The sequence below is a fragment of the Drosophila virilis genome, chromosome 2 (assembly GCF_030788295.1).
Source record: "Drosophila virilis strain 15010-1051.87 chromosome 2, Dvir_AGI_RSII-ME, whole genome shotgun sequence".
NCBI classification, from domain to species: Eukaryota; Metazoa; Arthropoda; class Insecta; order Diptera; family Drosophilidae; genus Drosophila; species Drosophila virilis.
The window spans coordinates 31,334,787-31,358,911 of NC_091544.1; the positions used below are offsets into that span (position 1 = coordinate 31,334,787).

Below are 24,125 nucleotides of genomic sequence, written 5' to 3' on the forward strand. Positions count from 1 at the left end.
TATAAATTTTTGTCACGCTCCGATTTCCTGTTTTCAAAGTATTGAGCAACAACAACAACAACTGCAACAACGTTGTCAATTTCTATTAACACATTTTGGTTTGAGGTGCTGTCAAAACATTGCCACCTGAAGAGCTGCAGAACTGAGGCCTGCCAGATGAAATTGTGGCCAGATTCTGATGCCATTGATAAAAGAATGCCTGCTTGGCTTGGGCTTCTCCTCGGCGCGGTACGTGGCCATTGTTAGGGCCTTTGTCGCATCTGGGCGCCGGCTTATAATCCGCACGTATCCTGGAGCGGCTTAGACTGCTTTGTTTCATTGATTTTTGTTGGCCTCGCTACCCCTCAACATCTACGCCTTTGTGTGTGTGCGTGTGTGCACAACCACTCAGCGACACTTTGACTGAGATTTACCTGCACTGGAAAGGCGTCAAGGTAGGAAGTTGTTATCGATTTTACATCTCATTGTTTCTCAACTCCCCGAAAATAAAAGAGGGTATATAGCTCTCATGTTATTCGTCTTATAAATTTGCAAGATATTTACAGCTGCGTTTTTTTTCATATTTTATAAAATATATTTATATATAAACGACATCGAAATGCCCAAAGCCAACAACAGTTTGTTATACAAGCAAAGAATTCGGAATTTGCATTACAATGAAATCTATAAAAAAAATTTATTAAATACAGCAACATTTTAAAATTTTGTAGGCAAGCTCTGCAAATCTATTTGTATTTTTAAGCATTATTGAACATTATTCTTGCGAACATAATCGATTTTACTTGAATTGACTCAACCTGGCGGTCGGCTTTTCCATCTTTTGACGTATGGTTCTTATAATTTGCTCCTTTTTCGATACACAAACAGAACCCGAGCAGCATTTTTCTTTTTTCATACACATACCCCTGTTGCGTACAAAACCAATTTTACACTGGCACTCTTTTTTACAGGGTGTACAATTTTCCCCATCATATAAAAGCTGAAAGCAGGAGCTCTCAAAGCATTTGCATCGCTCTTCCTCGTTTATGGAGCACCCTAGGCAACAATCCGGAAATATTTATAGCATATAACAATATGAAAGAAACGCAATCGCTTACTTCTATATGAGTTGGCTTCGTGGAATGTTAGAGTTACCAATAAAACACCTATAAACAGCAATGCATGGGCTTTCAAAAATATCATTGTACTGCTTCGCCTTCAACTCGAGTAAAATATAAGTGTGGATCAACTGAAAGTGAACTCTGTATTTTCACAATTACAAAGCCTAACTAACAGCAGACTAATTGGCTTGAATAATTAGTGAGCCAAATCAATTTGCTACGCAGTTGGTTAAGTGTCTTTCGCTTTTTGGATTAATTTTGAACCAACCAAACATTTGTAAACTCTGAAAAAACATTTTCTAAATATTGAAATAATACCATATTGTAACACATGCATAAGAAATTTTTAGATTTACTCTTTGAAAATGGAAATGTATTGATATAGGTATATATATTTAGTGGTATGTAATAAGTATGGTAGAAATGACTGTGGATTAATACAATAGTTTACCAATAGTTTACATGGCCTTAAAAAGTAGTTGTAATTGTATATAAAACTCATTTGAAACAATTTAGTACGTAGCTAACGGTATAAAATCAAATTAAATTTAAAATTATATTTGTGGAAGGTCTACTAAATTTGGTTAGTTTACCATTTATAGTTACTCAGGTCGGTTGGATCGGTTTGCTTCAGGTCAGGTCTAACTTTTATAATCTCCAATGCGCATAGACTTGCTTTTACTTTAGCCAGTTTATAAATACCAATGAAATAGTATTTGTTTGTTTCAAAGTTTTCAAAATATATACAGCACCATACCATACCATACGCCAATCCATTTAAATCTGAACAACTAACAAAGATGACCCCGCAAACAAGCCAAGCATCGAGTGCGCTGCGGCTCATTAAGAGTCTTGCTTGGTGACCTTCAAGCGAAACCACTGATAATAGTAAAGAAAAATAAGAATAATTGTATATTGAATGAAATTCCATTGTATTTTGCAGACTCGAGGGCTGTTTTTTTTTATCTGATGTTGATTGTTGTTTACTGTGTACTGGCAAATGTATTTGCATTAATAGCGAACATATTCATATAAGTATTATGAAACGCTAGAACTACGAATAGAACAATTAAAATCATTAATAAATGAAACGAATTGGATTTTTAAAATTGACAATTAAGATTTTTGATTGGAGAGATTGGAGATTCTTTTTATATTCAAATTATTACTATATTATTTAATTACATTCAAGTAATTCTCAGACATTTTTCACTCGACTTTTCAAATATTTCTTGAGAATACGTTTCTTAACTTCTGCTTGTTTCCAAGATTCTGTCGAAATGATAAGTGCAAGAGCAGAGTAGAAAGAAGAATCGCTTCCGTTTGGTTTCAGTTGCATTTTGGATGTGGCTGCTGCGGCGGGTCTTGGTGCTACTTACAGACCGGGTGGCAGATCTGAACTCACACTTTGTCAACATGTGTTCAACATGATCACGAACAAGCCGGCTATTACTAGACATCAACATAAACATTAGCAATCCAAACGCAAAACCGAACCCGAACAGACGAGAAGAGAACTTAAAGTGCGCTTGAAGCAAGTGCTTGGCCAGAAAATACCCTGTAGACAGCTTCACAAAATAAATTTGTAACACTTTCAATATTTTTCAAAAATAAAAAATAGTAGTGAAATTTATGTGCTCGAAGATGCCATCTTCTGTCTATCACATAAATTTCCCACACCCATTTACCATGGATACAGGGTATAACAAAACAGAGCAGCGAATGCAATTTATGCTATAGTATGGCACATTCCAGAATGGGGGCTTGCCAAGCTGAACTGAATTTGTTGTTGGGCCTTGGGCCTGTCCACTTGAGAGGCGCATGCTAAATATGTGAACACATTTTTGTAACATATTTAACAGATTTTCGTCTGCTGCTGCTGCATCTTAATGTGTGGCATTTCGTGGCACTCTAAGTGATATATAATAGGGCGTTGAAATGAATTCGAGCCGTTTCTCTATGCTCTATGCGAATGGCTGCTCTATTGTTTCAAAGTGATGAATTGCTGGGCACTGTGCTGCCAAACTTTGATGCCTGCCACTCGGCAGCTGTTTGCGGCACATCGGTCAAGATGAAAGACGAGCAGCTATTGAACCATAACAGCAGCCCAAGCTCTTACTCTTTCTATGTTACAACCTTCTCTCTCGCTCTCTCGCAGCAGCCTCTGGCCTTAATGGGTTAAGGCTATAAATATGCATATATATGTGCATATAGTCAGTGCTTGGTTCACACTATGACATTTGGCTGGCCCGTCTGCACGTCCGTCCATTGAACATGTCTGGGAGCATTATTTACGACTTCCGTGATGAATTTTCAGTGGCCACTTCTGCAATTGCTTCCCCCTTGCCCCTTGTTGCACCCTACAGGCGTATGCAATCGGCATTCATAAAGTGCCTCGATTTTAAATATAAGCCTCAGAGTGCGTATTTCCTATGCAATTCACGACTCCGATGTCTGCTCTGCGAACATGAGGTTCAAGTGAATGAGAGAAAGAAAGAGAAAACAAACAGCAGGCGACAGCAGTAAGGGCGGTCGGAACTATACTTGGGTAAAAGGTAAGTCTAAAGAACATGTAAAGAGTGGGAAAAAATCTTAAGGATGTGCTAGAGTGGTAGGGGTAGGCAGAGACAGAAAATATTGTGTGGCATACAAAACAAGAAATACAAAGCTAGACAGGATAGAAGAATCGAAATTGTTGACAGTTGACAATAACAATAAGAGTGCGTACTTACTCTTAAAATAAATAACAAATTACAAACAATTATGACTAGATTATAAAATGAATACAACGCTTATTGCACAGCGATTTTCAATGATTGTTTTAATTTGTTGATTAATTATAAAGTAAATAAAATAATAAATTTACCAAACAAGATATTGGAATTGACTTTATTATTAAAATTGTCAACAATAATGAAGTATTTTTAAGCAGACACCTAGAAGTTAATTGAGTAGCAAGGTGGGCAGACTAGGTAAGAAGGTTCGAGCCCCTGTGAAGAACAAATATGTTTTCGTATTTGCAGGCAAAGCCGGGTAGACTTAGACTAAATAAGTATAAACCTCATTAAAAGCAAAAGTAGGCCTTATATTAGGTAACAAAACAAATTTCGAATATTGATATTATATGTCTAATAATAATATTGTTGAATGTCTTAGTTGACAGCATTAGCTATGTTACTAAAGTTTTGCTATCGATAGGAATATCAATATAATATCTTTAACAATAAAGAGCCTGTCGAATTCCAAGATACTTTAGATCTTATAACCTGAACCCATTAAAAATGGGTATAACGGTATATTATATTTGTGCAAAATCCAAATGTATGTAACAGGCAGAAGGAAGCATCTTCGACCCCATAAAGTATAAATATTCTTGATCAGCACCAATAGCCGAGTCGATCTAGCCATGTCCGTCTGTCTGTCTGTCCGTCTGTCCGTATGAATGAACGCAAGGACCTCAGAGCCTATAAGAGCTAGAGAAATTTTAGATGTAGGTGTTCCTAGTGCCCGCGCAGATCGAGTTTGTTTCCGATAATCGATAACTTACTCCGTTTCCAAGCAATCGATCAAAATCGATATCGATATCCTGTTTTTTGGACAATTTCGATATATAACAAGAGCTAGAATCACCAAACTTGAAATATAGCTTCTAAAATAGAATATATATATGCATTTGATGTTGCAAGAGGACGGTTCAGGGTATCCCCTAGCCGGGAGCTCCCGACTAGAACCTCGTACATGTTTTGTTTTTTTCTGCTCTTAGCTACTACCCAATTACTATTTCAATTCACCCTGAGCTCAAATTGATTTACAACGCAATAGATTCGAAATCATATAGCATAAAAATATGTTGCTTGAGCCGCAAAAAAAATCGCACTCATTCATAAATCAAAATATCAGACACTTATGGAAGAAGTAGGAAAACGAAACACATTAAGGATAATATGACAATCGAAGCATTTTGTTAATATTTTCGGCAAATTTCGACAACAGCCTAAAACTGAAGGAAAAGAAAAGATGAAAAGCGAAAAAAACATCAAAAACAAAACATGCTTCGGTCGATAACTTTTCTGTTTTCGTCGTCAGTGATTTTTTTCGTCTTTTTTCGGTTTTTTTTTTTCTTTTTTTTGTAGCTGCTGTCGTCGCTTCCACTCGAGCAATTAATACGTGAGCAAACTGGAAAATACTTCAAGCAGCGAGCTGTCATCCAAGTGCAAAACAATGTTAGACCCCTGATGGACAGTGAGGGGGTGGGGGAGTGGTGCTGGGGAGCGTGGCGTATAGCGGGTGGGTTTGGGTTGAGGGATTTAAAGCGCAGACATAAGCCGTAAGCCATAAGACATTCATTCAATGTCGCGACGCGCCGACTGACGCCTCAACGTAAGTCGATATCCCAAAAAAAAAAAAAATAAATACTTTCGTCAGGGCCTCTTATTCTATTCCTTCTGGCTCCACTCAAGAGCGCAAACCATAACCATAAAATCGTATTATGTGTATAGTTAACAATCGTATTGCAATTGCGAAATCCAAACACGCCTCTCACATTGTCACATCGGGGTCTGGGCTATATTTAGAACTAGTTCCCCGATTCCCCCAACCATTCGTTGTAATTATCGTGCGTGCGATTCATGATGATGTTGATGATTATCACAAAAGAAGAAATATAACACATTTTCCAGTGCATAATAAATTGTGAGACGGCTTTTCCTCAACATTATTGTGAAAATCTGCTCATATTTCAAGCAACCAAGCGGAAATCCTTTATCGTAGACCAAACCTCACACACCCCCTCCAGCTTATACATATATTTGGTAAGTATATCATATAATACGCTTCACATTTTTGCAGCTCGTTAGATAGGCGACAGTATAAAGTTATTCATAGAATTGTTGTTGCTGCTACTTTACCACAGAACTAAATCATTGTTAGACCGACTTTTCTGTCTGGCTGTTTAGTTTGGCCTGCTCTGGGCTGGCCCGACCATACAATTGTGTGAAAGTTTTAATTGGATGCTTTTTGCACAATTTGCTATATTTTTAAATAGCGCCACGAGGCAAAAGTTTTCGATATTATTTGAGTTCATTAGGCTTATAAAACAAAATTAATGTGCTACTTAATAAAAATAAGCTTAACATTTAGTTGAATATAAGGACATTAGATTGACCCGATAAAAATTTTATAGATTTTATAGCTGCGATAATATGTTAAAATTATAAAAACAAGCCCACAACATGATACACTGTCATATATATCATTATATATCATATGGATTTTCATACTTATTTTTATACTCTGAACCCATAGAAAATGGTTAAAAGGGGTGTTTTGTATCTGTGCAATTTTATGTGACAGGCAGAAGGAAGTATCTCCGACCCCATAAAGTATATATATTCTTCATCAACAGCCGAGACGACCTTGCCATGTCGCAAAGATCTTAGAAACTATAAGAGCTAGAGACTAAAGAAATTTTAGCTGTAGGTCCTCATAGTCCATGCGCAGAACGAGTTTGCTTCAGATAATCGATAACTTACCCCGTTTCCAAGCAATCGATAATAGCCAATATCGAATTTATTTTTTGAGCAAATTGGGTCACCCTAAGAGTGATATGTATACTCTAGAATAGTATATATATAAAAAGTATCTTTCATTTTATACCTACCGCCCCTCCCCGCTACTACCTCATAGCTATAAGTTAAGTTAATAACCCAATTTGTATAGCCCATCAAAAAGCTACAATTTCAATGCAATTAACCTTTTGAGAATACACAAATATTCTATAGTACAATATACAGTAGAAAATTTCATTGAGATCGGTATTTTTCGGTATTTTGACTGGGCACGTGTTTGCGCCGCAAAATCCATGAATTTCTGTATGCGTGTACACACACACATTTATGCACGTATGCTTGGAAATCGATTGCATTGCTTTCAGTGCAGCTATTTTACTTCGTTTTCTTCCCTTTTCGGAAACTCCCGACTAGAAACTCTTACTTGTTTATCTTGTGATATAAAATGTTTTTAAAAAGATAGCCTATTCAACTGATTTAGGGAGAATATATAATTATATTTCTAAAAATACACTTTTATAACTAGGTTAAATATGTATGTATATGTATTTTTTCGAGCACTTTCTTTAATAAATCCCATACTCCTATCTAGTATGAAATTGTAAATATAGCATAATAATCATATAAATAAATCATAAATATTCATTTCCACGTACTCATTTACCCCGCTCACCGTCTAGCCATATTTATTCGCCCATTAGCCAAATTGCGCGGCATGCATTCAAAATTTTGGAAATACTAAAATAGTCCAATTAGCCGTGGCTTAAATGCACAGCAGAAGGACAAAGACCTGACTAAAACATTTCCAATGAGCATTACAAAACACTAATTGCATTTTATAAAACATTTCGAATTTAATTCGTAATTGGCAATTGCTGTTAAAATTAAAATGGAAAATTAGGGTGGGGGAGAAGGAAAAACATGCAAAAACATGCAGAAAATTTGTGGATGGTTTATTAGGCGCATATATTAAAGTTATTTATGCAAGGCAATTGCAAAATGAAGTATGTCTCTGTTAAATTCGTATTCCAATTTAAACAGCAATAAAAGAGCGAAATATTTAATAGCCTTTTGCTCAAAATGAGATATCAAATGGCAAATTACTAAAATTGGTTATACAATACCACCCAATTAGACATATCCATTAGCCTGTGAAGTTGGCTCTTAACTCTTTCGCGTAGCCAGGTATCAGTTGACCAGGCCCGCAACTTGCCATTTAGTCAACCTAAACTGTTATGCAGATGATGCCGCTGCCAAGCGTTTGATCCTCTCTTTGATGAACTACCCCAAAGGCATACAAAAAATGTATACAAACAAAAAATAAAGGCATCTACCTGCATTGCCATTTAAGCTCATAAACGGCTATCAGCTTACATTGCTTTCAAACATGAGACCGTCAGACATTCAATAATAAAAACAAAAAATAAAAATAAACAAAAAAAACTTACATTTAACGATTTGATGATACCCTTACCAGTATATATCAATATATAAGCAGAGTTTTGTCTCTAAATTAACTTTTTAACGTATGCAATGAAAAGCTTTGGCAACTCTTACCATTTGAAAAATAGCTTTAATTTGTAATTTCTACTAAATTTAATAGATTCTTGAGTCACCTTAAAAGATTTATTTAAATGTAGTACACTCTTAAAACACTAAATGCTTCGATTCAGAGCTTTTGTTAATTGCTTTCCATGATAGTAAAGCTTTCGATTTGAATTAAGGCTTAACAAATTTTACAAACAAACATAAACAAGATATTATAAAATAATAATAACCTATTTGCTTGAAGTTTAGCTTAAAGCTTAGGACTTTTCTTTGAAGCGTCACATCACTTGAAAAATAACTTAAGCCTAGAGTTTTCAAGCTTTATCTCCAATCGATTCGAATCGCTTAGTAGTAGTGTATACTAGCTACACATACGCACACACACACTCACATATAATTATAACCTGACAGATAAACTAAAACCAGTTTTCGTACGTACACCAGACATTGGGCCGAGCCTTAAAAGCAACAACAAAAAACTGTCGAAGGCTATCAGAAAAGTTATCAAAATAACGTTGAGAAACGCTGGGCACTGGACAGGGTCGGGGTCGAACTTTGGCCAGTTGGCTAATTTGTGACAGGCGATATTATAAACTAAGAGTGATATTCCCTCTCCCTCTCTCTCTCTCTCTATCTCTATCCCTCTCCCCCTCTTGCTATCCCACTCACACTCACAGCGTAGATATCAACGATCTTTTGTGCACGAATTAACTTCAAATAGGCGTGAATAATGCGCGTTGATCTTTTCCAAAATCAGCTGTGCCCCCCATTGTTTTTAAGATTTGGGTTTTGGGTCTTGAAAAAAAATAAGAAAAAAACCGCAGCACTAATCTGAAATTCATGTGCTCCATTGTTAGAGCGGATGGTACCACATTAAAGTGCCGCTGACACGCGCCTTCTGGCTTATGACATGTGCGGTTTTCTGTGCCCCCGTCCCTACCCGGTTGCCCCTCACCGGTTCATTGGCGGCTTCTTTTGCTTTTAAAATGGCCTGGGTATGTGCTTTTTATATTTCAGATTTGCTGATACTTTAATTGGTTTCGACTTGATATAGTTCTCTTTGTTGTTTTTGCTGTCGCTTATGAGCCACTGGTTTTACGTTACGGCTCGTTAGGATGATTATAAAGACATCACATGAACACAGTATATTGATGTTAATTGCATGGACAGTCAAGCCTTTAAATGCTTTTAATGGGCAGAGTGTTAATTAATAGGAATTTCAAAGAAAATATTCATTGTGTTTTATATATTGTCAGCTGTTTAAACGGGTTGCGAATTACAAGCTACATAGCTAAGCATAAGGCGTGCATAAATCAAGCAATGAAACTTGAGTACTTTTTCCAATTATCATTAACGGGCAATAAACATTAAACAAGTTAATAAATCAATGAAAATCGTTAAGATTTCATTAGAAAACACACAATTTAAGTTGATTAATTGACTATCTGTAAGCTAAAGCGACAATGGTGGAAGGGGTTTTCACTAGAAACTGTCTGGTAAAACGATCGTTTAGTTTTTAAAACAAATAAATCTTGTGTTAGGTTTAACAGCCGCGTTAAAGCAGGAGATTATTATTGTTTAAAAGAGTTGTGAAAAAGTTATCTATGAAAAAAAAGCAACAGATACGAAAGAATTTCATCGTACAACAAGAAATAACTACAAAGAATAAATAACAATTTATTTAACAAAAGTTTAAATTCAGCTTTTTAATTTTTTTACGTTTATTTCTGTTTCCTAGTTTCCTCGTGTTTAACATTCGCCTCTCGCTCAAGCTACAGTATTAAAAATTAACGACTCTGTTTACATTGTTTGGAGACACATCTCCCGGCGGTGTGTTATTCCGACACACTATTAAATTGATTAAAGTGAGGCGCTCTAAGATAAAAAGAAGGTCCAAAGCCATCAGCTGATATAGTCAAATCCAACAAAGTCATAAATTGACACGATCATAAACCAAAATCTATGCTAATAAAAAGCCTTAAAAGAGATTAGGAAACCGAAATATTATGTACATTGGCTGCCGTTGTTGTAAGAAGTTCATTTTATGATCGAACCAAATCCAGTTGCGTGTTTAAGACCAGGCAGGACAAGTGTTTGCAGTTCCCAAATAGAGCAATAAATTTATAATAAATACTGTAGCCATAGAGGGCGAAAGAGTGAGGGAAATAGAAATATCAGCTGAACTTTTCTGTAAGTGCCAGTATGCTAAAACAATAAAAGAAAAACTTTATTTGTGGCCGGAAAGTTGTTTAGAAAAACTAGAAAAGCGAAAAACAAAGCATTTGCATTATAGACTCATGCTCGCGCATATTTCAAAAAGAGAAAACACACGCACATCAACATTTTATTGCCGAGCGAGCGAACGTACTAAAATCAACCAAGTCATAAATACACTCTAGTTTAACATTTCATTAGGCTACGACCCAGAAAAAGTTACAAAACTGATGCCACAATTTATGTGGAGCAGCGTCAACTCAAAGAGCAGTACCACAAGCAATAAATTCAATAATAAATTAATAACTTTTTTGAAAAAAAAAAAAACGAAAGGTAATTCAATTTTAGAGTTCAGTTATATTTGCATTATTGTAATTTATTTGTGTAGCTTTTGATAATTACATCAGGTCTCCACTCGCCATTTACAATGAAAACAACTAAAAACAACACGAAAATTAACAAAAGCAACAAACGCTCGCATTTAATTAATGAGTTTTGTGTATCAAGACAAGAAAACCCAAAATAAATAAATAATATAAAACGCTCTGAATTCTCTTTATTTTGTCTATCACTTTTAACGTCGTGGAAATTTGAATAAATGGAAATGTATGTGAATATAAAAGACGAGCCCAAGTAACGGCAACGGCCTAATGAATATTCAGAGTAAAAGTGTTCAATTTTGTTTGTTGGTTTCCTGTCTGTCTGATAAGTTTTTAACACATTTTTATTGCGCTACATATTGAGCTCAGGTTGGGTATTTCGATTTCAACAAATGTAATGCAAATATTCCCATTAATCAAAACAATTGAGCATTTGCCATATGAGCAAATGATAGTTGAATAAATAATTGGAAAACATAAACAAGTCTGATAGCTGGAATATACACAATTTATCACAATTTAACATACTTTTAAATTCTGTCATCGCAAAATACTAGGAGCTACTAACATAATCTAGCTTTCAGAGATAACAGTCACAAGATGGACCTTAGCAGAGCTTTATTGCTGTTATTACATGCGCGAACGGCACAAAACAGTCGGAGTCTATCTGAATAGCATATACATACATTATCTAAGCCCTAACATTAACTTAATAAAGCATAGCAGTAGCATAAAATGTTGGAGATTTCACTATGTTGAAGCTAATATAGACAGGGTAGCCTTTACCAGAACCTTTTATAGAAATTTTTTGTTTTAATATATATAATACTTTGTTGCAATCATAAATTGCCATTGACAAAAATGCATATATTCAAAATGTGATTTGATCGGATACTTGATGGTTGCCCGTCTTCTGGCATAAGTGCTGACCATGCTTTCCACAGCTGCACGCGTCTAATAATATAAAGTAAACATATAAGCATCAGTACGATCTTCCGCTCAGAACATGTTAGCCTATAAGATAATTACGTTAAATTAGAATTGTAAGCTACGATAAGCTTGGTAAAAATTCAATAAATTCATTTTTCAATCTGTTAATCCTCAAGAGCGATTTGCCTGACTACCAATTGGTAGTCTCTATAATGTGAGAACCTCATGACATTACATTATTTACGCATAACAGAACTAGCCGAGCATTTCTAGAGTTACACAGAAGGCACACTTTCTTAAACTCTAACATTGGATACTGTTGCTTATTAATAATATTCTTAAAATAATTCACTTAGCCCCGGCTCTTAGCTAATTTCAATCATAAAAACAACGAACACATCTTCAAATTGACATTCACCTTAATGTATTTATAAATAAAGCATAAAATGTATCGTCAACAAAAAACAAAAATATATACATACCTAGTGCTAATCATATTAAATCTGAAATGAGTGTATCTCAAAACATTTGTATATCCCCCCAAATAAAGCTGCATTTTAGGGAAAATGCGTTGCAACAGAAATGAAATTTGGACACGCAATGCGCCCACGCAATGCTCATGCATTAATTTATTTCGCTACACTTTTCATTTGTCGCAACGCGTCACTAATTAAGCTATTTTTAAAAAACACATATATATATATATATCTCAACTGGGCGTGGCTCGTGTCTGCCATGTTGTCTCGCCAGAGAGAAGGAAAATAAAAAACCACCACATAGGACTATTCAAGATCGCGTGTTATGTTCCCCAACTGGCAGCTGTGCCCAATTAATGTCACTTTGCTCACCATTTCAATTTGCTAAGAGTACTATGAGTACTGGCTACGAGTTTGGCAAAGTACAGTGAATGCTCTACTAACCGACAGCTGACACTTGGGATAACATCTCCGCCTATAAATATAAATTTAATTTAATTATTTATTAAAATAAAACGCACATATCTGCAAGGATATAAGTCGAAAAACTTCGACACGGTGTTCGCTCAAGGGAGCTTTCACTATATCCGTAGCTTGTCGTGGGCGCACAAAACAACACTGCAAATTAGCTAAATAGATCATTTTAAATTTTTTTTTTGTCATTCCTAATTTTGTAAATATGTAACAAAAATAGATTTTGTTGATAAGCATAGAGTGTTGGCCAATTGATATGACAATCGAAATCAGTTTTTTTTAAATAGACCATTTTGCTTGACAGTGAACTCAGTTTCCGAAAGAAACTCATGCGTGTGTATACATACCATATATTCAAATATATGGCACTTTTGGCCAGACAGACGTTTGCGTGTTTTATTATTATAAAACTATTTTTGGCTTAATGGGGCATACTAAGTTAGTATACTTTTTATTGCAAACAGCTAGGTTATACGATTTGGGAAATATTCTTATTTATTAAGTTTTTTAATATTTAAAAAATCTATATCTGGAACAAAGCACATTAAATTTGATAACCTAAATATTTTCGAAATCAATTAAACTAAAAGATATAAAGAATATATGTATTGATATAAATAAATATTTATTGTTATCGATAGCTCAGCACCGGACGAACGGACTGCTCTTATTTATCGATAAGAACTAATTACTATGACTGTCGACTACTAGCTTAGACCTTCTAAAAATTGATAATGAAAAACCTTAAGTCGCATTTCAATCAAAAAATATCATATATAAAACTCAGCGTAAGTGAAGTTAAATAAAATTCCAGTGCATAACGCTTACGAACATTTACAAATTTATAAGCTCCACTAATGAATTTATCGATGCTAATATTAGAGATGACCTGGCACGACGATTAATTGATAAATTACATATATAAGCATACACATACACATACACGCACGCACACGTAAATATATGTGTGTAGCTGTAAACTGAATGATGACCCGCTGTGCTTAGAATTTATACGTTCCGGGGTTGGCCGTCAAATGCGCTGCTTTTGGATGTTTGGGATACGATTTTTGGGGAGACCCAGTGCACCCTGCGCCTCAGTCATTAAATCAATCATTTTTGAACGATATATTCGACATATTTAAATTCTTATCAATGCGAGCTGTCATGTCAACAGTTCATTACGAGAGTATTTTTAATTGTCGAATCGAAATGTGCGAATAACAAATGTGCAGGGAAAATTTTAATCAAATAAAGCGACACTTTCGAAACGAATCTATTGCAGCAACATGCCGTTTTTTTTTATAAAGATTAAATGTAAATCAATTACAAGAGCTAAAACAGTTAAATGCATACGAAAAAGAACATGCATTAAAATATAATACAAAAGGAAAGCAAAATATCTATATTACGTAAATGTACACAATTTAAGCAGCTGGCAGTATGTCAAGTACAGTGAAAGTGCTCTTAAGCAAATTTCAATTACATTATTCCACATTTTAGCATATTCCTGCCGGTTCAAATGCGGAAATATAGAAATATAAGCTGCACATTGAACCAGTTGCTCATAAAAACCCGCTAATTTTAAGCCCAGCAAAAATAACATTTCAAAATATACAAAAACACAATCTAAACATATAGCCCAAATCGAATAATTAACCATTTAAGATTTGCAGCTCTGGTCTAAAAGAAAAAGATTGAGAATAAAACATTTGCCTGTCCATCAGTAGAGATTTCACTGTATTCGAATACATGCCCCATTTTCTGCCACCTTTTGAGTATTTGGTGCTTATCCAAACAATTGGAAGTATACGGCGCCAATAATTATTCAAACAAAAAGAAAAATGAGTATAAACAACAAATTGGGTTGTTGCATGAAAATAAAAAAAGAGCTTAAAAATGCGAGAATCACTTGTGATTCGTGTAATCCGCTGGAGAAACACAGTCTAATAAATTGTTGAGTTTTTGGCAAAAACGAGTTTTATTATTGGTTTGTTTGGCGACAGACAACGTAAATTCCAAGAATCGACTATGGCACAAAAATAGAATTTAATAAAATGCAAACAACAATATAAATTATGAAATTTAGCAGTTGCTGCCTGATTTGCATTGGCGCCAAGCGAGAGGGGGCAATAAAAAAGAAGAAATTGATGGTATTTGCGTCAGAGAAATTTGATGCTTATCGATAAATGATAGACGATATCACTTACCTGATCTTGACAGAAATAACCGAATCCAATGATGCCCGCTATGGCTAAAAATAGGCAAAATACAATAATTGTTCGTATTTTTGAGCGTGGTTCCATTTTTTTAATCTCATAAACTCCGCTTGGTAGTAACAAAGCAAAATCACTGTCAACTTGTACGGAAACGTTCTTATGCATATCCCCGGGCATGTTCCATAGGGCCACAGTTTTATTAACAATCGCAATTTTGATTAACCGATAGTTGGACTTACGCGCCAGCTAAATAATTTAACCGGACAACAATTACATAATTCCAAAAAAATGCCAAACAAATGCCGCCCAGTCATTGTCCGATAACAAGCAGCGCCACCTATCGCTCACTTTTGGCAGGCCATATCGATAGAAAGTAGGATTTCGGGCTCACAAGAGTTTAGCTGGAAAAATAATAAGAATATTTAATTAGAATAAAACATTAGAAAAATATTCAATTAGCTGAAAGCCTTTCAACTTTGTTCACATTATTTATAAAGCTGTTTTCTATTTTTTTCAACACACATAGTTTCTAATTTATGACCGACTTAGATTAGACATATTGCACACAACAATTTGTCTGTTCTTATCATAAAAGACTCGAGTCTCAAACTAGCAACAACAACAACCTAATCCAATAAATAAACGAGTCTTACAAGTTACGAGTGGGCAAAATTCTATAGCATAAATGAACTCAATGGGGAACTCAATGAACTTATTGAAAAGAAGCAGAAAACAATGACGTAACAGTTCCAGTTTTAATGGCTCAAATGTATTTAAAAGCTTAATTAATGCTAGCTTTAAATTCGATATTTATTTATACATTGAAAAATGTTAACATAAATCAAATTAAACTATTCGAACACGCTCCAGTGTTGACATTGCAGCTGGTTTATTGCCAAATAAGACTGTATTTATAAGTGCGATTGCGAAAAAATTGGTATTGAGTAGTTTTTTAGACTCAATTTGTTTTTCTTATTCTGATCCACAAAATAATGAAGTTCGAATTGTCAAAAAATAATGAATAAAATATCCATAGAAAAACACAAATGTTATCAACTGTTTTCTTTGTCTCTTTTTAATATCTAGCTTTTTTCTAACTTTATAACTAGCCGTTTTGCTTTTTAAAATCTGGCAGCACTGGCAGCATATTGCGTGTGTCTCTCTCTCTTTCACGCCTGTGCGTTTAAATATGTGTCAAACAGTAGCTGATAAGATACTAATGAAATAATTACATAAATAATATTTATGAACGCAATGAGTTTTTTTTACAACATGAACAGATTTGAATGCACAAATCTGTTAATTGATAGCGAAAAAATATAATAATTTACAATTTGCATTGAACTGTTAAATCGCCTGTCCAAATCGCAACCTCAAACACAGCGTAAAAGTGAAAGCAGAAGAAAAGGGACAGCAAACGAGCGTCATTAACGCATAAACTGAATCAAACAAATATACAAAAATCGAAAAAGCCGGCAACACTTAACATTACGTTTACAAAAATTGAATTAAAAGAAAAAAAAATATGTAAACGCGTTTTGCGCAGATAAGCAATTCAAAAAATACATATACACAAAGTGTAGGCACAGCAAGCAGAGATAATGATCATAAATCAAAAAAAAAAAATAATACAAAACAAATGAGAAAAACATTGAACAGTAGCCGCCAAGAGGCCAGCCAACTGCGTGGCTGGGGCAGTCTGTTTGCCGCCCAGACGACGTCATGTGCTGTGGGCTGCTCTCAATTTCTGCCGAATGTGAAATGTGTATGTGTGTGTGTGCATATGTTTACAAGTTCTTGTTGTTATTATTGTTGTTGCTGCTGCTATTGTGCCAATAAACAGCAAGTAAATAAAATGAGTTGGCAGCTTGTCCATAGTGTGATGCTAGCTGTAAATTGAAAGTGCCGAAACATTTACCAGGCCAATTGACAAAATTCTTATTTGCATTCAATTGCAGAAATTAGCGCAAAATTTATGCAGCAACATTAACATAACAAATTAACAACATTCTCATTTGAAATACTTTACTTGCCAATTGGAGTTGTGCTAAAAATTACCAACGGCACAGTGGGGCAAAGTGCTGTGACACGTGCTTATTTGCATTACTAATAAATTAGCAACATTTAAATTACAGTACAGCGGAGTTGGTTGGCGTCAGAGGTAGCCCACGCTGTGCTCATTGCTGGCAGCCATAATAAACAATTAAGATAAAAACACAATTAAACAAATTATAAACATTACAAGAGAACGCACGCAGGGCGCAAAACAAAAACAGAATAACGGCCAAAGCGGAGACAGCAAAAACAGCTGTTCCCAATATATGCTGCAACATTATTGCCTCAATTTGTTGGCCAAGTGCATTATTTAAATTGCGTGGAAGTTCACTTACTTTCTGCCCGTCGTACGCGAACAACTATTGTTGTTAGCAATTTAGCACACAGATTTTGTTTATTTATTTACATTTATTTTTGTATCTCTCAGCGCTTGCACGCTCATTTAGCGCTTCTTTTGCTTTGTGTCACACATTCGCCTTGAACAGCACGCGCCAGACGGCAAAGCGATCGTCATGTTTTGCCCGAAAATACACAAGCGTACAATCCGGAACACGCACGACACTTAAATTCTTTTAATATAATATTATTTACTTGGTTTTTAGGCAATTCCACGTAAAATGTTTTAATATTTTGTTACAACGACACGCGCACAACCCCCTGACACAACCGTTTTCAACAGCAGCGGCGAATAAACTGACAAAAGGAAAACAAATATGCTTGCCGTGGGGCTGCCAAGCTGCTTGTCTTTAGCACAGCTGTTATGTTAGCTTACAGCGCACTGTTGTTAACAACAACTGACAACGAGCTCTGCTATCGAAAGCATGTTAGTTAACATAACATTAACAGTTTTTGTTATTTTCGACAGCCAGCTGGCAACGCCAAACAGTGAGTTTAAAATCGAAAAAAATACGTTACACGCTCGACTTGAAATGCGTATTTTGATGCTATTGAGCGCCTTTTTTGCAACTTTTTGCTACGCCAGCTACGATTATTATCGCTTACCACGCTCCATAAAACCGCAACACTATAACCTGCGCATTATGACACATCTGGAAGACGCTACACGCCTCTTCTTTACGGGGGATGTCGAAATTCAGCTGAGAATTCTCCAATCCACCAAGAATATCACGTTGCATGCGGGTGCCGGCTTGAATGTTCCCAAAAGCGGCATACGCATAAAATTATTGAAGCACTATTGCAACGAACTAGTTGATATAAGCAGTGTACAGCGTCTTGCCAAATATGATTTCTACATATTGCACTTGGAGCAACAACTGCGGCAGGGACAACGCTATCAGCTGCGCTTGCAGTTCTGGGGAAGATTGGGGCGCACCATGAGCGGCTACTATGCCAGCTCGTACCGTGATAGTGCAGACAATTGTACAAGGTATACAAGGTATTTTCCTAATGCATTTATATTAATATAGATTTGCAGGTTTATATCGGTGACGCAGTTTGAGCCAGCGGATGCGCGCACCGCTTTTCCCTGCTTCGATGAACCCAATTTTAAGGCGACTTTCAATATTACATTAGGCCATCATGACCAATACAATGCGCTCAGCAATATGCCCATCCTGGAGAGGATACCCATGTAAGTACAGTAAAGACTGGACGATGCGCAATGTCCAAGTGGTATTTTTCAAGATTTACAGATGCGAACGCCAGAACTGGCTGTGGAGCATATTCAAGCAAACGGAGGTCATGTCCACCTATCTGGTAGCCTATAGTATTAACGATTTCCAGGGCTATGCCTCACAGAATCAGGAGTGTCGCGTAAAGTTTACCACCTGGGCTCGTGCCACGGCCATTGAGCAGTGTCGCTATGCGGCAAAGATCGGTCCCAGTTTGCTGGTCTATTATGAGGAGATGTTTGACATTGAATATCCGCTGCCCAAAATGGATCAGCTGGCTGTGCCGGACTTTAGTGCGGGCGCAATGGAAAACTGGGGTCTGATCACTTACCGTGAGGCGGCGCTGTTTTATGCCGAGGAGGCCTCCTCGCAGCTGGATAAACAGCATGTAGCCAATATTATTGCACACGAGCTGGCTCATCAGTGGTTCGGAAATCTGGTCACGATGGAATGGTGGAATGATCTCTGGCTAAATGAGGGATTCGCCACCTATATAGCCACGCTGGGCATGGAGAAACTGTGCAGCAAATGGCATGTCTACGAGGAGCAGATGCTGGACAATGTGCTGGCCGTGCTCAATACGGACGCCTACTGCAATACCCGGCCCATACACCAGGCAGTGTGCCAGGCCAGTCAAATATCGGAGCTCTTCGACTCCATAACCTATCGCAAGGGCTCGGTTATCATACGCATGATGCACATATTCATTGGGGATGTGGCCTTTCGGCGTGGCCTCAACTGTTATCTGGTGAAGCATGCATATAGCAATGCCAGGCAGGAGGATTTATGGCTAGCGCTGACGGAGGCGGCGCATCAATGCGGCAGCATGCCACTCGATCTGGATGTGCAGACCGTGATGGACACGTGGACGCTGCAAAAAGGCATACCCTTAATCAATGTGAAGCGGCATTATATGATGAAGACTGCGACAATTACACAGCAACGATTTCTGCTGCATGACAAGGAGTTTGTGCACAAGAAGCTAGATCCACCATTGGCCGAGGAGTCGTGCTGGTTTGTGCCCATCAGCTATGCCACAGACTGTTCGTCGAATTTTATTGCCGCGGAACCGCGCGCCTGGCTGCGTTGCACGGAACAGCACGAGCCGTTGCCCCTGGAGCTGGAGCAGCTGCCGGGCGACGATGAGTGGTTGATCTTGAATGTACAGGTAGGCTCGCCGTATCGCGTCATGTACGACACCCACAATTGGGAACTGATTATCAAGGCGCTGCACAGTCGAGCATTTAAGCGGATTCATGTGATGAATCGCGCCCAGCTGCTAGATGATGCACTGGCCCTTGCCTGGTGTGGTCTAATGCATTATGAACTAGCCCTCGAGCTTTTGGACTATGTGCGGCACGAGCGCGAATATATGCCCTGGCGGGCAGCATTGGATCAGCTGGATGGCATCTATCGCATCGTGCGACACACCAGCCAATACGACGAGTTTCAGGTGGGATCATTGTTTGAATCTAAACTTAACTCCAACTAAGTCAATCAACAACAGCATTTTATGCACCATCTACTGGGACCCATATATTGCCGTCTGGAGGGCATGCAGGAGGATTGCGACAATCGACATCATGCCGCACACAAGACCTTGATTAATAAGTGGGCGTGTCGGCTATCGCTAGAGGATTGCGTGGAGCATGCCTTAAGGTATTATCATCGCTGGTTCATCTCCCGTGCGCCGGACGAAACAAATCCGGTGCCGGCCAATCTACGCTCGGTGGTTTACTGCACCGCCATGCGGCATGGCGATGCGGAGGATTGGAACTTTCTGTGGCAGCGATATCGCAGCACCACAGTGGCCAGTGAGCAGCGTCTGATACTCCTCGCTCTGGGCTGTACACACAAGGTATGCCTGCTGCAACGCTATCTGAGCATTATCTACCACGAGAAGTCCTTTATACGAAAACAGGATGCTTCGCAAATCTTTGGCGCCATTTTACGCAACGATGTGGGCTTCCACATAGCCAGGGATTTCTATTTTCATAATTTCCAGATGCTGCGAGACTAGTAAGTGTTTGGCCTTTGTTGAAATCCACAACATTAAGCTGCCAATTAGGAGCGGGGTTCGAACCTTCAACTTTTAAATATCATTTTATCATCCCCTTTTCGACCATGCAAGAACTTTAAACCGACTATCTACCACCTAGTATATATATAAGCTTATTTTAAATCCCTTGCGGAGAGTATTTTAATTTTATCGTGAAATGTGTAACGTATGGAAGTAGACATATTCGACCGCATAAAGTATATATATTCTTGATCAGTATCAACAGCCGAGTCGATACAGCCATGTCCGTCTGATTTAAAGCTATCGTCATAAAACTCTGCAGAAGTCGGAAACAGCTGGATCACTATAGCCATTAGTTTTACTATGCTCCTCATATATAGGTAAAATCCTGAAAAGATGGGACCACCATATCATATAGCTGCCATAGGCATGATCGGTCGAAAAGCAGGTTCTTATAAGAAAAACTTTTTTGTTTTACAAGATATATTGACCAAACTTGCCATTTATAAGTTTCACTATGTACTCTACATTTATGCATAATCTTATTTACCTCGGATCACTGTATCATAAAGCTGCCATAGGAACGATCCATCGGTTATGGTTTTCAAGATATCTTAACCATACTCGGCATTATATATTTTCCTTGCGTTTCTTAGATAGAGCCTGCAGGTTTATTATATCTTCGGCGTGCCGATGAAAGCCCTTCTTTCTCGCTAACATTGGCTTCAAGTCAGCCTTACTTTGAGGGTACAACTTGCTAATCCTGCTCTTTCCACTTTAAAGCTATCATTCCAACACACGCGAGTTGGTTGGACTGCTGCAACAGATTACCCAGCACAGCAGCAGCACACGGGACTATCGCCAGCTGCGGATGTTCATTCATGGCCACCAGGAACTGCTGCAGAGCTCGTCGCGAAGTTTGCGCCGCGCCCTGGAGCAGGCGCAAGCAAATCTACGCTGGCGCCAGGAGCAGCTCTGCGAGTTCACCAACCAGCTCTCAATGCGCAATTGTGACTGAATTTTCACGAACTTTCTTTTTATTTTTTGTTTTTAATTTTTTTTATAATTTAATTTTTCGTATATTTCATTAGTATTAAAAAGAAGGAACATTGAATGCCCCAAGCTAAGCGCTAATATTAATCACAGTACACAAGACCAGTTCCATTGCCAGAAATTGCAATTTAATTTGCCGAGGAAGCACCACCAGCACCAACATTCCCACCACCGCCACCGCCAGCTGCACCACCGGAGAAGGCGGTGCTGGCATTGCCCGCACTGGCCGCAAACAATTTTCTCAAATTCTGGAGCATGCCCCAGAGTACGGTGCCCGCCGTGCCCAGCGTTTCGAGGAAATCGAAGCCCGTGCTATCGATGGCCTCTTCGCGATCCTCCTCGGTCTCAATCGCTGGCGAAGAATTGTTGCTATGCACCGCATGATGCACCCCACTGTGCCCAATCAAACGGTGCGAATTGGTGCGCACATGCGTGTCATTGACCCCGCCGCCGCCGACGGCATTTACCAGATGCTTGACCGGCTCCAACACCGGTATAGCCAGCTTGATGCGATGCCAGGCATCCGGCTGCTCTGTGGAGCTCTCGTGCTGTTCACCGATCCCCTCATCCAGGCTGAGCTCATCGTCCAGCGTATTGCGCTCGCTGACTGGCGCATCATCCGTGTCCAGGCTATTATTGCCGGGTCCTTGCAACTGCAACAGGCTGCCAAAGAGCTGTTGCACATGCACCGAGTTAATGGACTCTGCCTCGTTGCGCTCAAAATCAAATTCCTTGCGTGCCCCAGCGCTACGCTTGCTATTCAGAAAGCTCACAATATGCGTACTCCCATCACTGCTAGACGTTGCAGCGAGCGGGGGCAACCTGCTGCTGCTGCTGGCCGTTGGTTTCGCCGTCGCCGTCGCCGTCAGGAGCCATACGAACTGCATGGAAATGATTAAAAATTATTATTATTTGAGCATATTTTGGTTAAACAAATTATAATAAGCCATTCCATATGCCAGACCAAACGCATTCGAGAACACGCGACGCGCCTTAATGAGATGGCTTCTAGCCGCTTGGAGACATTGAAATGATTCTATTATGCCGCACAGAAGACAATCAAGGTCTTTAAAAGTGATAGCGAACGCGTTCCGAATTGGGCTAAGTATGAAAAATATTTGGTAGACGTAAATCTTGACTAAAAAGGCAGTTGAAAAAAAAATAAAGACGAAATACCTACATATAGATACCCTTTCCTTCATAGGCTAGCTTTATTGTCGAACTATTGCTTTTTCGAGAGCTTTATAATATAGTAGTCATATATAATATGGATTTGAAGATAGCTTAGTAGAATTGTGCTTAGGTATCTGGTAAGCCAGACAAGAATTTTCGAGCTGAATTTTTATACATATAAATAATATAATATAATATTTCGAATGTAAGGCGATGGTAAATGCCAAATTTTTGTCAAGATATCTTTCTAATAAATAATTTCGATTCGTCTGATTCCGATATTATACTGTATGCAATACAAGGGGAGTCCTTGGCAACACATTTATCTATGGAGACAGAGATGTCTCCTATGCATCCCTAAATTCATTAGAAGATTATACTCCCATAAAGTTATTAATAACACTTAATTGTCACAAATTATGAAATATCTAGATATATATTCTTAAATAATAAAATCAACTATATAATGCCATATCTGTCTGTTTCTATACAGTCCAGTTCTTCACACTTAAGCAAATTTAAATGTAGCTTGGCTAATATGCCATTTCCTTTTGTAGCTTCCACATATCTGACTAATATCACTATGTGTGGAAGATTTGTTGATTATATGGAATCGGTACCGGAATGTTCTTTTTTGTTGTAAGCCAAGAAACAGATTCAAAGCTATTGCATCAAGTGCATATCTTTAGGTTATAAAATATATGTAAATTAAAAATAGCACAACCAAAAGTATATTTCAGGGTCTATTCAGCAAAGAAAAAACACGTAAATATTTTATATTTGGTGAGCTGAATGTCAAGACAGTCTTTGGCAAGGCTTTTTGCCGATGACGACGAATAAAACCCCCAAATATATATTAAATGGCATATATATATAAATATATATAAATACATATATGTAATATATATTTGGGGGTTTTAAATGGAATTTTTTATTTTACAAATTGCAACTATAATATTTAACGACGCGCGCTTACATGCAGAAAAATCAGCAGATATATGGTACTATGAGTAGAACTAGACAATCGCGACATTGTCAATGTTATATAAATCTATAACTATATAAATATAGATCGGATTGAAATTGAAAACGCCAGCGAAGCGCTTACAACGACAACTGAGCACTGACTGATTGCCGGAGTGGCCAATGAGCAGCCCAAAAAAAAAAAAAAAAAACTAAAAAATTGATCTGAAGGTAGCCAATAAACAAATAATTAATATGCAAGAAGTGTGCCAACAATAGCCGTACCTAAAATTTATTTAATATGTTTTAGAGAGCTGCATGGCTA

At 37.6% G+C, this 24,125-nt stretch overlaps 3 protein-coding genes and 1 long non-coding RNA gene across 6 annotated transcripts in view; 1 reads left to right on the forward strand and 3 right to left on the reverse strand.

Annotated features, from left to right (window-relative positions):
• The window catches only part of Hs6st (heparan sulfate 6-O-sulfotransferase), a 105,740-nt gene extending 88,097 nt beyond the window's left edge, over window positions 1–17,643 (reverse strand). Inside the window, exons 1-2 of one of the 2 annotated variants that reach the window (XM_032433516.2) lie at window positions 17,367–17,643; window positions 14,897–15,306 (exon numbers count right to left, since the gene is read on the reverse strand). In XM_032433516.2, the coding sequence (XP_032289407.1) occupies window positions 14,897–15,082 (186 nt within the window). In that variant the 5' untranslated portion in view covers window positions 15,083–15,306; window positions 17,367–17,643. Of the gene's footprint in view, window positions 1–14,896; window positions 15,307–17,295 lie in introns of both variants that reach the window. The other variant, XM_002056497.4, reaches the window with a different exon arrangement.
• Window positions 848–1,856, reverse strand: LOC116650270 (uncharacterized). Its single transcript, XR_004303236.2, has 2 exons — window positions 1,098–1,856; window positions 848–1,035 (listed from the first exon to the last, which is right to left on the reverse strand). It is a non-coding gene; the product is annotated as an uncharacterized lncRNA (long non-coding RNA).
• A 39-nt stretch (window positions 17,644–17,682) lies between the features above and the next one.
• LOC6632553 (aminopeptidase N) lies at window positions 17,683–21,726 on the forward strand. Of its 2 annotated transcripts, XM_002056500.4 has the most exons (5): window positions 17,683–18,347; window positions 18,396–18,551; window positions 18,613–20,044; window positions 20,099–20,610; window positions 21,395–21,726. In XM_002056500.4, the coding sequence occupies exons 1-5, from the start codon at window positions 17,782–17,784 to the stop codon at window positions 21,627–21,629; spliced, it is 2,901 nt and encodes a 966-aa protein (XP_002056536.4). In that variant the 5' UTR covers window positions 17,683–17,781; the 3' UTR covers window positions 21,630–21,726. The 2 variants fall into 2 exon arrangements, with proteins under 2 accessions (XP_002056536.4, XP_070063846.1); XM_070207745.1 differs by lacking the exon at window positions 17,683–18,347 and having other exon boundaries at window positions 18,413–18,551; window positions 18,605–20,044.
• On the reverse strand, window positions 21,648–23,952 carry LOC6632554 (uncharacterized). Its single transcript, XM_002056501.4, has 2 exons — window positions 23,814–23,952; window positions 21,648–22,545 (listed from the first exon to the last, which is right to left on the reverse strand). Exons 1-2 carry the CDS (start codon window positions 23,868–23,870, stop codon window positions 21,793–21,795), a joined length of 810 nt encoding a protein of 269 aa, XP_002056537.2. The 5' UTR covers window positions 23,871–23,952; the 3' UTR covers window positions 21,648–21,792.
• Window positions 23,953–24,125: the final 173 nt, after the last annotated feature.

Coding starts and splice junctions, on each gene's coding strand:
- LOC6632554 (XM_002056501.4), bottom strand. CDS start 23,870: ATGTCGCGATTGTCTAGTTCTACTCATAGTACCATATATCTGCTGATT. Junction 22,546..23,813: donor ATCTGCTGATTTTTCTGCAT/GTAAGCGCGCGT, acceptor ATTTCCATGCAG/TTCGTATGGCTCCTGACGGC.
- LOC6632553 (XM_002056500.4), top strand. CDS start 17,782: ATGTTAGTTAACATAACATTAACAGTTTTTGTTATTTTCGACAGCCAG. Junction 18,552..18,612: donor ATCCTGGAGAGGATACCCAT/GTAAGTACAGTA, acceptor CAAGATTTACAG/ATGCGAACGCCAGAACTGGC. Junction 20,045..20,098: donor GCCAATACGACGAGTTTCAG/GTGGGATCATTG, acceptor AATCAACAACAG/CATTTTATGCACCATCTACT.